Here is a 15799-nt window from a genome sequence, read left to right on the forward strand (position 1 = left end):
CATCTATCCGAGAAGCAGAGTGGTAGTGAGAATATTTGCTGTGTGTGCGTGTAGTGTGCATGTTCATATGCAATGTTCGTGTGGAATGTCTGGCTGTTAGAGGCAGCCCACATCATCACCTTTGCAACGGTAATGTCGAGTGTAGATAACGTAGCAAGCTTACGTGAAGCCGGCCGTTGTGACCGAGCGGTTCTAGGCGCTTCAGCCACGAAGCACGCTGCCGCTACAGTCGCAGGTTCGAATCCCGCCTCGGGTATGAATGTTCTTGATGTGCTTAGTTTACTTAGGTTTAATTAGTTGTAAGTGTAGGGGACTGATTACCTGAGAAGTTAAGTCCCTTAGTGCTCAGAGCCATTTGCATGCATGAAACGCGCGCGCGCACACACACACACACACACACACACACACACACACACACAAAATCAAGCATCCACATTTTTTACATGAACGTATGTGGGATGTTTTGTAATTCCTATTACAGGTTTTCAGTGGTTGCAGTAGGGAGTTATTAGATACAGTTATGATAAAGAAGCGATGTCCATAAATACACTGTTTGGGTATAATATAAATTTTGAAGACGAGATCACTTTCCTTTACAGATGTACCACACTCATTCGGAGTCTTTACAACAAATTCAGGTCTTCCATTCATTTCGACTTTCCATCGTCGTGGATGGTGGGGATGCAGCACTGTGATGATTTCCAGTTGTAAATAAATTATCGCCTGGCTCTGAGGATGGTTTTTAATTTCTTTAATGGATAACAGACTGCGGAACTGGCAGTCCCATCCTTGCAGCCAGAGACTAATTCATTTACAATAACAAACCAAAAGATCGTCCTGAGAAATACTGCGTTCAAGTGACCGTTTCATTTCATATCAGTTATTACTATACTCTAAGAGAAAAAAACGGACCCACGACGAGGGAATTATCTAAATTGGATGGAAATCGGTGATGTACATGTACAGACAAATAAATGGTTACAATTTTAGGAAAATTGCATGATTTATTCAAGAGACAAAACTTCGCAAATTGAGCAAATCAGTAACAGGTTGGACCACATCTAGTCCTTTTGCAAGTAGTTACTGGGTTGCGGGATATCGTGTCAAATCCTGTGCAATTGGTGCATTAGATTGTCAAAATCCCGAGATGGTTGGAAGGCACTGCCCACAATGTTCCAAACTTTCCATGAATTGGGAAGGAATCTGGCGACCTTGCTGACCAGGGTAGGTTTTGGCAAACGCGAATAGTAGGTCTTGCGGTGTATGGAAGGGCATTACCTTCCCCAAATGTAAATCCAGAATGACTTGTCACTAATGGCAACAAAATGGACCGTACAATGTCGTCGACATAGCGCTGTGCTGTAAGGGTGCAACGGATGAAAACTAAAGGTATCCTACTATGAAAGTGAATGGCACCCGAGACCATTACTCTTACTTGTGGGCTGTATGGCGGGCGTCATTCAGGTTGGTATCCTACCACTGTCCGCACACATCACTGGTCACTGCGAATTATTTCGAACTGGGCTCATCACTGAAGCCAATTCTGCTCTAGTCACTGAGATTCCAGGCCGAAGATTTTTCTGGAGAAGTCCCAGACATCGGTGGGATAACAGCCTGACAACCAGATGTGGTGGTCTGGGGTGCCAAGCCATTTCAAACAGAGCCACTTTGACTGTCATCCACGTCACCCTTACAGCACAGCTGCACGTCGAAGATATTCTACGCAGTTCCATTGTCCTTTGTGGAAAGTCATCCTGGGCTGACATTGCAGTAAGATAATGCCCACCGTCATATGGGGAGAGCTTCTACTGATTGTCTTCATGCTTGCCACAGCCTACCTTGGCCAGAAAAGTCTCTGGATGTCTCCGCAGTTGAGAAGGTTTGAAACATTATGGGCAGGGCCCTCCAACCTGCTCGGGATTTTGACAATACAACGCGTCAACTGGAGAGAATTTGGCACACTTTCCATCAGAAGGACGTCCAACAAGTCTGCCAATCAATTCCAAGCCAAATAACTGCTTGCATAATGCCCATATGTGGACAAACACATTATTGCCTTGCTCAAATTGTGAAGCTCTTTCTCTTGAAAAAATCACCCAATTTTTCTGAAATTGTAATCAGTTGCTTGTCTGTACATGTACATCACACCCACCGACTTCCATCCCATTCGGGTAACTCCTTATTTTTGTCTTACATCTACATATACATTTATACTCCGCGAGCTACCAAACGGTGCCACTGTCATTACCTCCCTTTCCTGTACCAGTCGCGTACGGTTCGCGGGAAGAGCGACTGCCGGAAAGCCTCCGTGCGCGCTCGAATGTCTCTAATTTTACATTCGTGATCTCCTCGGGAGGTATAAGTAGGGGGAAGCAATATATTCGATACGTCATCCAGAAACGCTCCCTCTCGAAACTTGGACAGCAAGCTACACCGCTATGCAGAGCGCCTCTCTTGCAGTGTCTGCCACTTGAGTTTGCTAAACATCTCCATAACGCTATCACGCTTACCAAATAACCCTGTGACGAAACGCGCCGCCCTTCTTTGGATCTTCTCTATCTCCTCTGTCAACCCGACCTGCTACAGATCCCACACTGATGAGCTATACTCAAGTAGAGGTAGGACGAGTGTTTTGTAAGCCACCTTCTTTGTTGATGGACCACATTTTCTAAGGACTCTCCCGATGAATCTCAACCGGGCACCCGCCTTACCAACAATTAATTTTATATGATCATTCCACTTCAAATAGTTCCGCACGCACACTCCCAGATATTTTACAGAAGTAACTGGTACCAGTGTTTGTTCCGCTATCATATAATCATATAATAAAGGACCCTTCTTTCTATGTATTCGCAATACATTACATTTGTCTATGTTAAGGGTCAGTTGCCGCTCCCTGCACCAAGTGCCTATCCGCTGCATATCTTCCTGCAGTTCGCTGCACCTTTCTACTGCTGCAACTTCTCTGTATACTACAGCATCATCCGCGAAAAGCCGCATGGAACTTCCGACACTATCTACTAGGTCATTTATATATATTGTGAAAAGCAATGGTCCCACAACACTCCCCTGTGGCACGCCAGAGGTTACTTTAAGGTCTCTAGACGTCTCTCCATTGAGAAAAACATGCTGTGTTCTGTTTGCTGAAAACTCTTCAATCCAGGTACACAGCTGGTCTGATATTCCGTAGGGTCTTACTTTGTTTATCAGGCGACAGTGCGGAACTGTATCCAACGCCTTCCGGAAGTCAAGAAAAACAGCATCTACCTGGGAGCCTGTATCTAATATTTTCTGGGTCTCATGCACAAATAAAGAGAGTTGGGTCTCACACGATCGCTGTTTCCGGAATCCATGTTAATTCCTACAGAGTAGATTCTGGGTTTCCAAAAACGACATGATACTCGAGCAAAAAACATGTTCTAAAATTCTACAACAGATCGACGTCAGAGATATAGGTCTATAGTTTTGCGCATCTGCTCGACGACCCTTCTTGAAGACTGGGACTACCTGCGCTCTTTTACAATCATTTGGAACCTTCCGTTCCTCTAGAGACTTGCGGTACACGGCTGTTAGAAGGGGGGCATGTTCTTGCGCGTACTCGGTGTAGAATCGAATTGGTGTCCCGTCAGGTCCAGTGGACTTTCCTGTTGAATGATTTCAGTTGCTTTTCTATTCCTTTGACACTTATTTCGATGTCAGCCATTTTTTCGTATTAGAGTGTATTTACCCTATATCTTCTACGATATAATGTCCTCAGCAGGTTAACCACTACTGTTGTAATCAGTTATTATTGGGCCCTATCTTTTTATCTTAGGCATTATGTTACTCCTATTCACATTCTGTGACAGGTGCCATTCGTTGCAGTAAGTGGAAAATTTGGCCAGGTCTTTCAGCAACCATGTTACTGCATAATGATAAAGCTACACTTTTTTTTCTAGCCATGTCACCGGCCTGTTGCCGACAGTACAGCCGAGCTCCCTGCCCGCAGGTACAACGTGACGATGAAGGTGCGCTCCAAGGAGCCGGTGACGCTGCGCACGTACGAGTGGTGCATGAAGGTGCCGCCGCGCTGCTCCAAGTACCACACCGAGCTGAGGGAGGTCGACAGGACGCAGGTCAGTCACACCTCCCCCCTGTCCCAGCAGTCGCCGTGGCTCCACCACTGGTCACAAGGAAACACACTGTCATCATAACATTTAAGCTTTCACGGCCGGCGTCTTCATTAATTAAAAATTCCGGGCTTAATTGCCGTGGTTCATACACTCCTGGAAATGGAAAAAAGAACACATTGACACCGGTGTGTCAGACCCACAATACTTGCTCCGGAGACTGCGATAGGGCTGTACAAGCAATGATCACACACACGGCACATCGGACACACCAGAAACCGCGGTGTTGGCCGTCGAATGGCGCTAGCTGCGCAGCATTTGTGCTCCGCTGCCGTCAGTGTCAGCCAGTTTGCCGTGGCATACGGAGCTCCGTCGCAGTCTTTAACACTGGTAGCATGCCCCGACAGCGTGGACGTAAACCGTATGTGCAGTTGACGGACTTTGAGCGAGGGCGTATAGTGGGCATGCGGGAAGCCGGGTGGACGTACCGCCGAATTGCTCAACACGTGGGGCGTGAGGTCTCCACAGTACATCGATGTTGTCGCCAGTGGTCGGCGGAAGGTGCACGTGCCCGTCGACCTGAGACCGGACCGCAGCGACGCACGGATGCACGCCAAGACCGTAGGATCCTACGCAGTGCCGTAGGGGACCGCACCGACACTTCCCAGCAAATTAGGGACACTGTTGCTCCTGGGGTATCGGCGAGGACCATTCGCAACCGTCTCCATGAAGCTGGGCTACGGTCCCGCACACCGTTAGGCCGTCTTCCGCTCACGCCCCACCATCGTGCAGCCCGCCTCCAGTGGTGTCGCGACAGGCGTGAATGGAGGGACGAATGGAGACGTGTCGTCTTCAGCGATGAGAGTCGCTTCTGCCTTGGTGCCAATGATGGTCGTATGCGTGTTTGGCGCCGTGTAGGTGAGCGCCACAATCAGGACTGCATACGACCGAGGCACACAGGGCCAACACCAGGCATCATGGTGTGGGGAGCGATCTCCTACACTGGCCGTACACCTCTGGTGATCGTCGAGGGGACACTGAATAGTGCACGGTACATCCAAACCGTCATCGAACCCATCGTTCTACCATTCCTAGACCGGCAAGGGAACTTGCTGTTCCAACAGGACAATGCACGTCCGCATGTATCCCGTGCCACCCAACGTGCTCTAGAAGGTGTAAGTCAACTACCCTGGCCAGCAAGATCTGCGGATCTGTCCCCCATTGAGCATGTTTGGGACTGGATGAAGCGTCGTCTCACGCGGTCTGCACGTCCAGCACGAACGCTGGTCCAACTGAGGCGCCAGGTGGAAATGGCATGGCAAGCCGTTCCACAGTACTACATCCAGCATCTCTACGATCGTCTCCATGGTAGAATAGCAGCCTGCATTGCTGCGAAAGGTGGATATACACTGTACTAGTGCCGACATTGTGCATGCTCTGTTGCCTGTGTCTATGTGCCTGTGGTTCTGCCAGTGTGATCATGTAATGTATCTGACCCCAGGAATGTGTCAAAGTTTCCCCTTCCTGGGACAATGAATTCACGGTGTTCTTATTTCAATTTCCAAGAGTGTATATAAAACTTCTTCTCCTTCCTGACGTTTCATTGCCTACTACGGGTAACATCTTCCGAGGTAAGTCGGCGACTGGCTGCTAAGCGCAGCAGGTCCCGCTTATACAGGGTGTTACAAAAAGGTACGGCCAAACTTTCAGGAAACATTCCTCACACACAAATAAAGAAAAGATGTTATGTGAACGTGTCCGGAAACGCTTAAATTCCATGTTAGAGCTCATTTTAGTTTCGTCAGTATGTTCTTCCAGCTACGCTCAATAGAGCACGTTATCATGATTTCATACGGGATACTCTACCTGTGCTGCTAGAACATGTGCCTTTACAAGTACGACACAACATGTGGTTCATGCAAGATGGAGCTCCTGCACATTTCAGTCGAAGTGTTCGTACGCTTCTCAACAACAGATTCGGTGACCGATGGATTGGTAGAGGCGGACCAATTCCATGGCCTCCATGCTCTCCTGACCTCAGCCCTCTTGACTTTCATTTATGGGGGCATTTGAAAGCTCTTGTCTACGCAACCCCGGTACCAAATCTGGAGACTCTTCGTGCTCTTGTTGTGGACGGCTGTGATACAATACGCCATTCTCCAGGGCTGCATCAGCGCATCAGGGATTCCATGCGACGGAGGGTGGATACATGTGTCCTCGCTAACGGAGGATATTTTGAACATTTCCTGTACCAAAGTCTTTGAAGTCACGCTGGTACGTTCTGTTGCTGTGTGTTTCCATCCCGTGGAGATGTTGCCTGCACAAGGCAACGAAACGTCAGGAAGGAGAAGGAGTTTTATATATGGACCACGGCATTTCACCCCCGAAGTTTTAATTAATAAAGACACTGTCAGTCCCTCTTCATACAGTATCACCATTTAAAAGCTGAAGTAACCAAAAACGTTATGCGAGATGTGTTCAAAAACTAACGCGAGTTTTGTAATTTCGTGTGTTACCAGTCCGATTCGTGGAACTGTTCTGTTGTCAGATGACAGCAGGTGTACTGTTGCACAGTACACCAAACAGGCCAGAACAGCGTTGCAGAAGCAACGAAAAAAGCATGCCAAATTTAAAAGAACGCAAAATCCCCAAGATGGGTGGTTGGTTGGTTGATTCGGGGAAGGGGGGGGGGGGGGGCTACACAGCGAGGTCATCGGTCCCATCAAATTAGGGGAGGATGGGGAAGGAAGTCGTCCGTGCCTTTTCAAAGGAAACGTCTCGGCATTTACCTGAACTGATTTAGAGAGATCAGGGAAAACCTAAATCAGGACGACCATACGTGGGTTTGAACCGTTATCCTCCCAAATGCAAGTTCAGTGTGCTAACTACGGTGCCACCTCGCTCGGTAAAATACTCAAGACTGGGGAAGTTTTATATAAGCTCGACATTCACCGCTATCTTCAATGCGATATGCTCTTAATACTTTCCACAACGAAACTCGTTAAAGAAATCTAATAGAATATTTTGTATCCCGCCTGGGAGGCGGCGCGTGGGTAAGGAACAGGAACAGGAAAAGGTACTGATCTCTCGGTACTGCAAATACAGTCTAAGCACCTTTACCAGTGGACAAACATATTACATAACTTGCAAGGTGGTGCGAAGTTGAAGCGAAGTGCCCTGGCCGCTGCATCTGACGAAATGGGCTGAAGCAGTCGTGGAGCTCGTAGACCACGACAGCACCGCCTAGAGGGCGCTGTCGCTTGTGTCTCTCGTGGCATCGTTGCTATCGATACCACAGAATAGCCAAAGAGATTCGTGTTAAGTTCACTAGTGTCAAGACACCATCAAGACCTTCACTGCACGATAGCAGTCGTAATATTTCTGATGACAGTGGCACTAAAACGGAGTTACTAAACAGTTTTCAGTATTTCCTCCACCAAAGAAGACGAAGTAAATGTTCCAGAATTCAAATCAAGAACAATTTACAGAATGAGGAACTTAGGCATATGTATCACCAATGTAGTGGAGCATCATAAATCACCCAATAAAGGCAAGGCCTCTGGGCCAGACTCCTTTCAGAGTACGCTGACACAATAGCTCCATACTTGACCGTCATATACACTCACTTGCTCGTAGAAAGACCCATACCTAAAGACTGGGAAGTTGCACAACACCAACACTCAAGAAAGGAAGTAGGAGCAGTCCGCTGAATTACAGACCCATATCGCTAAGAACGATTTGCATTAAACAAGTGACAATAGTGATGCTCTTGCCTTTGTCGTTTACATTTTATTTTTGTGATTGTAGCTACACTTTGACTCATCCTCCAATTGCAATAATACAGTCACCAGACAATGGGTAGTACAAGAAAAGAACCAAATGCAGCTTTGGGTTATCAATACTGTGAAACATATTTGCGCTGTTGACGACTTCTTGAACACAATGTTAATGGATTTTGCACCACGACAATTCACCCGTCCATAATTCGCTGCTTGTTCATAAATTTTTGGCCTGAAAACAGTACTTCAATAGTTCCCCACACTTCATATGCTCCAGAAATATTGCCACGTGACTGACTTCTGTTCCCAAAAATAGGTAAAACCTTAAAGTGGGCACAGATGAGATTAAAAACGCAACACTGAGGGAGCTGAAAGTTGTCGCCTAACTTGAGTTCCAGAAGTGTCTTGGGGATTGGAGAAGGCGCTGGCTTATGTAATACCAAATGGGGACTATACTGAAGGGCATGACATCGACAGAGACCAATAAGCAAAATTCTTTCCAAAAAAATTTCTGGATGCGCAGTTCGAGTCCGCGCCTTAGATTTATCGCATAAACGGCGCGATAAAGTCATGAGAACTGTTTCATATTAAGATTTAATTTAATAATGAATAAACACTGAAGAGGAAAAGATACTTACAGAGGTAAACAGGCATAATAAGGCGCTGCTGTCGGCAATGCCTCTATAACACAGCAAGTGTCTGGTGCAGTTGTTAGATCGGTTACTGCTGCTACAATGGTAAGTTATGAAGATTTAAGTGAGTTTGAACATGGCGTTATGTCGGTGCACGAGCGATGAGACAGAGAATTTCAGAGGTAGCGATTAAGTGGCTATTTTCCCGTACGACCATTCCGCGAGTGCACCGTGACTATAAGGAATCCGGTAAAATATCAAATCCCCGACATCGCTGCGACCAGAAAAAGATCCTGCAAGAACGGGACCAACGATGACTGAAGAAAATCGTTCAACGTGACGGTAGTGCAACCCTTCCGCAAACTGTTGCAGATTTCAACGCTGGGCCATCAACAAGTGTCACCGTGCGAACCATTCAACGAAACATCATCTACATGGGCTTTCGAAGCCGAAGGCCAACTCGTGTACCCTTGATGACCGCACGAAACAAAGCCATACGCCGCGCTTGGACCGTCAACACCAACATTGGATTGTTGATGACTGGAAACATGTTCCCTGGTCGAACGAGTCTCGTTTCAGATTGTGTCGAGCGGATGGACGTGTACAGGACGTGTACAGGTATGGAAACCTCATGAATCCAAGGTCCTTACACGTCAGCAGGGGGACTGTTCAAGCTGGTAGAGTCTCTGTAATGGTGTGAGGCGTGTGCAGTTGGAGTAATATGGAATTCCTGATACGTCTACTGTGACAGGTGACACATACGTAAGCATCCATTCACGTCCATTGTGCATTCCGACGGACTTGGGTAATTCCAGCAGAACAATGCGACATCCCACACGTCCAGAATTGCTACAGAGTGGCTCTGAGTTTAAACACTTACGCTGGCCACCAAACTCCCCACCCATGAACATCATTGAGGATATCTTGGACACGTTACAAAGTGCTGTCCAGAAGATATCTCCACCCCCCCCCCTCCCCGTACTCTTACGGATTTACGGACAACCCTGCAGGATTCTCGACGTCAGTTTCCTCCAGCACTACTTCAGACATTAGTCGAGTCCATACCATGTCGTGTTGCGGCACTTGTGCGTGCTCACGTGGACTCTACACGATATTAAGCAGGTGTACCAGTTTCTATGGTTCTTCGGTGTATTTAATACAGTGGGGAGCTCCTTGACGGCTCTTCGCCAGCACTGCATTCCATTTTAGACGCTGCCTTACGTCTCTGTTTCGGCACGGGACGTTTTAGGCATTTCGGATTCCTTTCGGCACGACCTTTCCTCTGACCTGCGTTTTTTATAATTCCGAGTGTTATGAGGCGACACGATCAATTATTTTGTAATACTCAATTTAATACCGATTTTCAACCTAAACCCGGAAATATATCTGTTGTTTCATTTTGGTTTCCAGCACCGCTTCGCAAGGTCTCCCAGTGGCACCAAAATCGACATCGCACCTAATCGCGTTTCCAAGCTACATCAGTTTACAACTTTACGCGCCTGCGCCTGCACTGGTACGATGACATCACAGCCAAACAAATACTGCGCTACAAACACCTACCGACATGTATTCGTTGTGGACTCAACCTCTGTTTACGCGCTATTGGTCTCGTAGTAATTAGCGATTCTTATATGAGGGTATTTCGTCGCGCAAAGAAATGTGACAGACGAGCGAGTAAAGTTTTCGAGTAAAAGCAAAAAAAAAAAATCCCGTTATTTCTTAAACACACCTCCAGATCTGCAACAGACATGCATACATCCTAAGACAAGAAAGTAAAAAAGACACACGACGAAAGAATTATCCGAATGGCATGTAAATCGGTAGATGTGACGTAAATGTACAGACGAACAAATCAGAACAGTTTCAGAAACGTTTAATGATTTACTCAAGGGAAAGTGCTTCACACATTCAAGTAACGCGTTGGTCCATCTCTCATCCTTATGCAAGCAGTTATCCTGCTCGGCATCGATTGATAGTTGTTGCGCCGCGTGGGATTATCCGAGTGGTCTATGGGCGCTGCAGTCATGGACTGTGCGGCTGATCCCGGCAGAGGTTCGAGTCCTCCCTCGGGCATGTGTGTGTGTATGTTTGCCCTTAGGATAATTTAGGTTAAGTAGTGTGTAAGCTTAGCAACTGATGACCTTAACTGTAAAGTCGCATAAGATTAAAAAAAAAAAGTTGTTGCATGTTCTCGTGGTGGATACCTTGCTTAAGTCTATCCTACTGGCACGTTAGATCGTCATAATCTTGAGCAGGTTGCAGAACCCTGCCCATAATCCTCCAGACGTTCTCAACTCTGCAGTAATCTGGCAATCCTTCTCGCCGAGGTAGGGTTTGCTAAGCTCGAAGACGAGCAGTAGAAACTCTCGCCGTGTGGAGACAGCCATCATCTTGCTGAAATGTAAGCCCAGAATGGCTGCCCATGAATGGTAACAAAGCGGGACGTAGAGTATCGTCGACGCACAGCTGTGGTGGAAGGGTGGCACGGATGACAACCAAAGTTGTCCTCCTGAGAGAACAAATAGCTTCCCAGGCTAGAGAGCTTGGAATCTCATTGCCATGAGAAGAACTGTCTTCAGTTGTGGGATGCCAACGTGACTGACGCCCGCCACACAGCCTGACCACCAAGAGTGATGGCGTTTCATTCCACAGCAGGACCCCTTTGGTCGCCACCCGGACACCCTCACAGCACTGCGGTGCGTCGACGACATTCTACGCTCCGTTTTGTTGCTCTTCATGGAAAGCCATCCTGGGGTTACGTTTCAGCAAGATAACGCTCGTCCGCACACGACTGGAGTTTCTACTGATTCTCTCCGTGCCTGTCAGACCCCACCTTCAGCCAACACCGTCGCGGGATTTCTGCCTAATAGAACGACTGGAGCATTATGGGCAGGAATCTGCAACCAGCTCCGGATTTGGATGATCAAATTCACGAGTTGTACAGTTTTGGCACTATGTACCTCAGGAGAACATTGAACAACACTGTCAATCAGTGGCATCCGAGTAAGTGCTTGCATAAGAGCGAAAGGTGGTTTTTTTTTTTTTTTTTCTTACAGTGTATTAGTGATTGTAGCGAGTTAAAGCAGGTGCATTCATTTAGTCCTGTTGTGTTCTATTTTTATTTCCTTCTGCAGCTAAGATCTCATTCTTTGTAATTACTGCATTTAAGCGCTTTTCCGCGAGCCTCCGTAGCGCAGTGAGTAGAGTGATGGGTGGTGCAGAGTGCGTTCCTGTGCAGGTGGTGTCTCGCGACCGGCTGGTGGAGGAGTGCTGCGCGGGCTTCCAGAAGGACCAGGACCGCTGCGTTCCAGTGGCCGACGACTCCAGCCAGGCACCACGTGAGTACACGGCAGTTCCTCATTGGATCACGGTCACCGACTAGGAAACAAGCACGCCCCCACCTGTAGCCATCCACCTCAAACCGGACTTAGCCACATCTACGCTCAGTAGCGAACAGTAAATGATCAACTCGCTATTCACTCTCCGTCAATGACGCCAGCAGGGGAATTGACCGACGGAAATGCTTAGTTAGAGGTTTATCAGTTAGCAGTCTGCCAGAACAGCTAACGCCTCCAACATCTGAAAAGAAAACCAGAATATCAATGTTGTGTTTGGTATGCAACGGATTGTTGTTGTTATTGTGGTCTTCAGTCCAGAGACTGGTTTGATGCAGCTCTCCATGCTACTCTATCCTGTGCAAGCTTCTTCATCTTCCAGTACCTACTGCAACCTACATCCTTCTGAATCTGCTTAGGGGTCTCCCTCGACGATTTTTACCCTCCACGCTGCCCTCCAAACCTAAATTGGTGATCCCTTGATGCTTCATAACATGTCCTACCAACCGATCCCTTCTTCTAGTCAAGTTGTGCCACAAACTTGTCCCCAATCCTATTCAATACCTCCTCATTAGTTATGTGATCTACCACCTAATCTTCAGCATTCTTCTGATATCGTTAATTACGATAAAGTCCAAAAACAAAATGCGGACAACACACAAGAATTGCTGCAGTTTTTCTTTTATCTGAAGAAGTTGCTGCTTGATGATAAATAATCAAATAATATTAAATCATTATATGATTATTCCTCTTTTTTTAGCATTTGATATTTAGAATATTAATCAGCTGTCTCTGTTACATAAAGTATTGTTGAACAAAGTCAATGTACACTGACTGAAAAAAAATGGCAAACACCAACATGGAGTTGTGAGACATCAACTAAAGTTGATAAGCGTGTTTCTACATATGAAAGATGAATTATATTCTCATTTCGCGTCGGTCGCGTAAGAGTGGGGCTAGCGGCGGCACTATGAAGGTGAAAATCAAATTCGCTTTAAATGGACGGATGTGGGTTGCAGTGGGTTCTGGGAGATGAAGAAGCTTGGACATGATAGAGTAGCATGGAGAACTGCATCAAACCAGTCTCAGGACTGAAGACCACAACAACAACAACAACGCTAAGAACACACACACACACACACACACACACACACACACACACACACACACACACACACACACACCCATGCCCGAGGGAGGACTCAAACCTCCGGCGGGAGGAGCCGCACAGTCCGTGACATGGCGCCTCAAACCGCGCGGCCACTCCGCACGGCTCTGGTCATGCAATGGTGTTTCGTGGAAGTTATGCCCAGAACTTGTGATTCTGTGAGTTGACAAAGCCACTCAGGTAGTGTGACTAGGGCCTCCCGTCGGGTAGACCGCTCGCCGGGTACAAGTCTTTCGATATGACGCCACTTCGGCGCTTTGAGCATCGATGTGGATTAAATGATGATGATTAGGACAACTCAACACCCAGTCCCTGAACGGGCCCTTAGCACTGACATTCTGTCGCGCTGATCACTCAGCTACCGGGGTGAACGCCACTCAGATGAAACCAGACATAAAGTCATTCATTGTTATCTCAGTAAACTGACAGTCACGAAACTGGAGGCGCTGAGGAACGTCAGCTGATTTTAATGCATGAAGAGCGGACCCTCGGTCGGGAAGCATGTGCAGTTTCAGGTGGAGTACTCGTCCACATACTCGACGTGTGATGCCAGCCTTTCAACAAGCACCGCGTTGCTTTGGTAGGACTCTGAAGCTTTTTCCGGTGAACTGCAGCCACATTTTCTGGTGTGTGGGCACGTTTCGGAACCTGTTTTGAGTTGTGGAAAACAGATCCTGTCTGACGCCATTTACTGATTAAGCGTTGCGTGGCACTCTCTGCTGGCAGTTTGACATCAATAAATTCTTCAGCAAACAACTGACCACACCGTTTCCGCGACTTTGTTGTCACGCAGCTCTCCACAACGAACACCCACTGTGAGTCCCATCGTCCCCTCTGCAGTGATCCATTCACACTGACACAACCCGCACTACGCTCCGAACTGGTGTGGCCCACATGGCGGGCGTACATGTGGTGTGGAGCGCGGTTAACGCATACATTAACAACACTCGTCCAGGCCGCTTTTACCTGCCCCACCCTGTAGTCTCCGCACGGTCACCTTGAAACGTCCCCTTCGAAAAATTTATGAATGACTGTGCTGATAAACCTTTTACATCATTTTATTTTCAAACAGCTGAGCAGAACTGAACGTACTCAGACATTTCGCTCTTTACCTATTCTGATCAACACTAAACTGACACACAATGTTTTTAGGATAACGCAGTCTGACTTTCAATAATCCCTACAAAAGAATGCCCCTGACTAACAATAACCTATACCTTTCATTAATCACTTACCTCACAAAAATCTTCATTACTCGAACTACTGCAATACAGCGTGCGCCACTACTGCCAGCTAAATAAGATTCTAACTACTGATAGGCATAGTCTAGGAAATGAAAGATTTTGGAGAGAACAAACAATGTATTTACCTTAATAATGTTCCAAAGTCATCATACCTATATCAGTTCAATCTTAAAAATTTACTCTTTCTGATGGAAATTCCGCCATTTCTCTCCCCACATCCACCACTGCTGGCGGCTCACCTCCAACTGCGCAACGCTACGCGCTGTTCATATCCAACTGCCCAACACTACAATGGCGAATATTCAAAGAATGCCAACCAGCCACAGACTGCACACAGCACAGCCAGTGATTTTCATACAGACCGCTAGGTGACGTTACCAACATTAAAACCTAAACAGCCTACTTACAACCTTCTAAAACCGCTAAGGTACTTATTATACCATTCCCAAAATCGAGGACATTGTTTCCCGTCTCGCTGCAGGACAAGTGTTGAAAATTGACCTTATCTCTAGTCATTTGGACGATGTCTCTCGAAAGATTGAAACTGTCAGTGCACCATTTAGATGTATCCGTTTTGCATCGCCAGTGCCCCAGCTACCTTCCAGACTTAGTTGAAGTCTATATCTCAGAACTGTATTTATTTGGAAACGGAGAAGTGGCGGAGATAATTTCTTTTTATCTTCATTGTAACCACCAGTTCTTTGCAAGCTAATGACAAAACTGTTAATAACATCTACCCGATTTCCACTCAGTTAGTAACAAAGCAGGATTTTTCATTTATGAATATCGCTGCGGTGTACTTGGTGTGGTGGCAGTGCTAACACTGAGCGTGTTCTCTGCAGCGGCGCCGTCCACGCCAGATGCGGAAGTGGCTCCAGCTCCAGTTCCAGAGGTGGGGGCGGGCTCGCCCTACTGGCAGCAGCTGCGCCTCACCGACGCCCCCGACCCGGCGGGCCAGCCACCCCCGCAGTTCTCCGCCGCCGCCGAGGTGACAGCGCAGCAGAAGGGCACTCCTCCCGCGGCCGCCTTCCCCAAGAAGGACACCAGGCTCGCCAAGAAGGGCGCGCCCGACAAGACTGCGGTGAGCAGTTGTGCAGGACCCAGCATTCATCCCTGTGGCACACTTCATTTCGTTGTATTTGCATATGTCTTCTTCGTATGTCGTCTGTGACAGATCTGATGTGACCCACCACGAATGCCTCTCTTGTGTCAACCTTTTCATGCAAGAGTGCTCCTTGCACCCAACGCCCTCCATCATTTGTTGGATATATTCCAATCTCATAATACTGTCTCTTAATAAAAGTGCCTCACAAGAAACAATGAATACAATTCCATTACATTTTTATGAAACACAAGTACACCCTATCATCTCCATCTTAATCCACCTACCCTGCACTTGCACGTGTCCATATGTGTGTGTTTATCCCCACCCACTAACCACACATCGTTTTTACTCTCACTCTGCAGGTAGTTTTACTCTGTTTGCTTCATCATCATCAGTGTTCTGCCAAAAGGCAGGTTTTCACATGGTA

General features: G+C 47.2%; 1 protein-coding gene across 1 annotated transcript in view; it reads left to right on the forward strand.

Annotated features, from left to right (window-relative positions):
* The window catches only part of LOC126293477 (ras-associated and pleckstrin homology domains-containing protein 1-like), a 222657-nt gene that overhangs the window by 130501 nt on the left and 76357 nt on the right, over positions 1-15799 (forward strand). The window contains exons 3-5 of the mRNA XM_049986719.1: positions 3989-4115; positions 11759-11858; positions 15110-15348. Coding sequence (XP_049842676.1) covers positions 3989-4115; positions 11759-11858; positions 15110-15348 — 466 coding nt within the window. The remainder of the gene's footprint in view (positions 1-3988; positions 4116-11758; positions 11859-15109; positions 15349-15799) is intronic.

Source organism: Schistocerca gregaria, chromosome 10 (assembly GCF_023897955.1).
Source record: "Schistocerca gregaria isolate iqSchGreg1 chromosome 10, iqSchGreg1.2, whole genome shotgun sequence".
NCBI classification, from domain to species: Eukaryota; Metazoa; Arthropoda; class Insecta; order Orthoptera; family Acrididae; genus Schistocerca; species Schistocerca gregaria.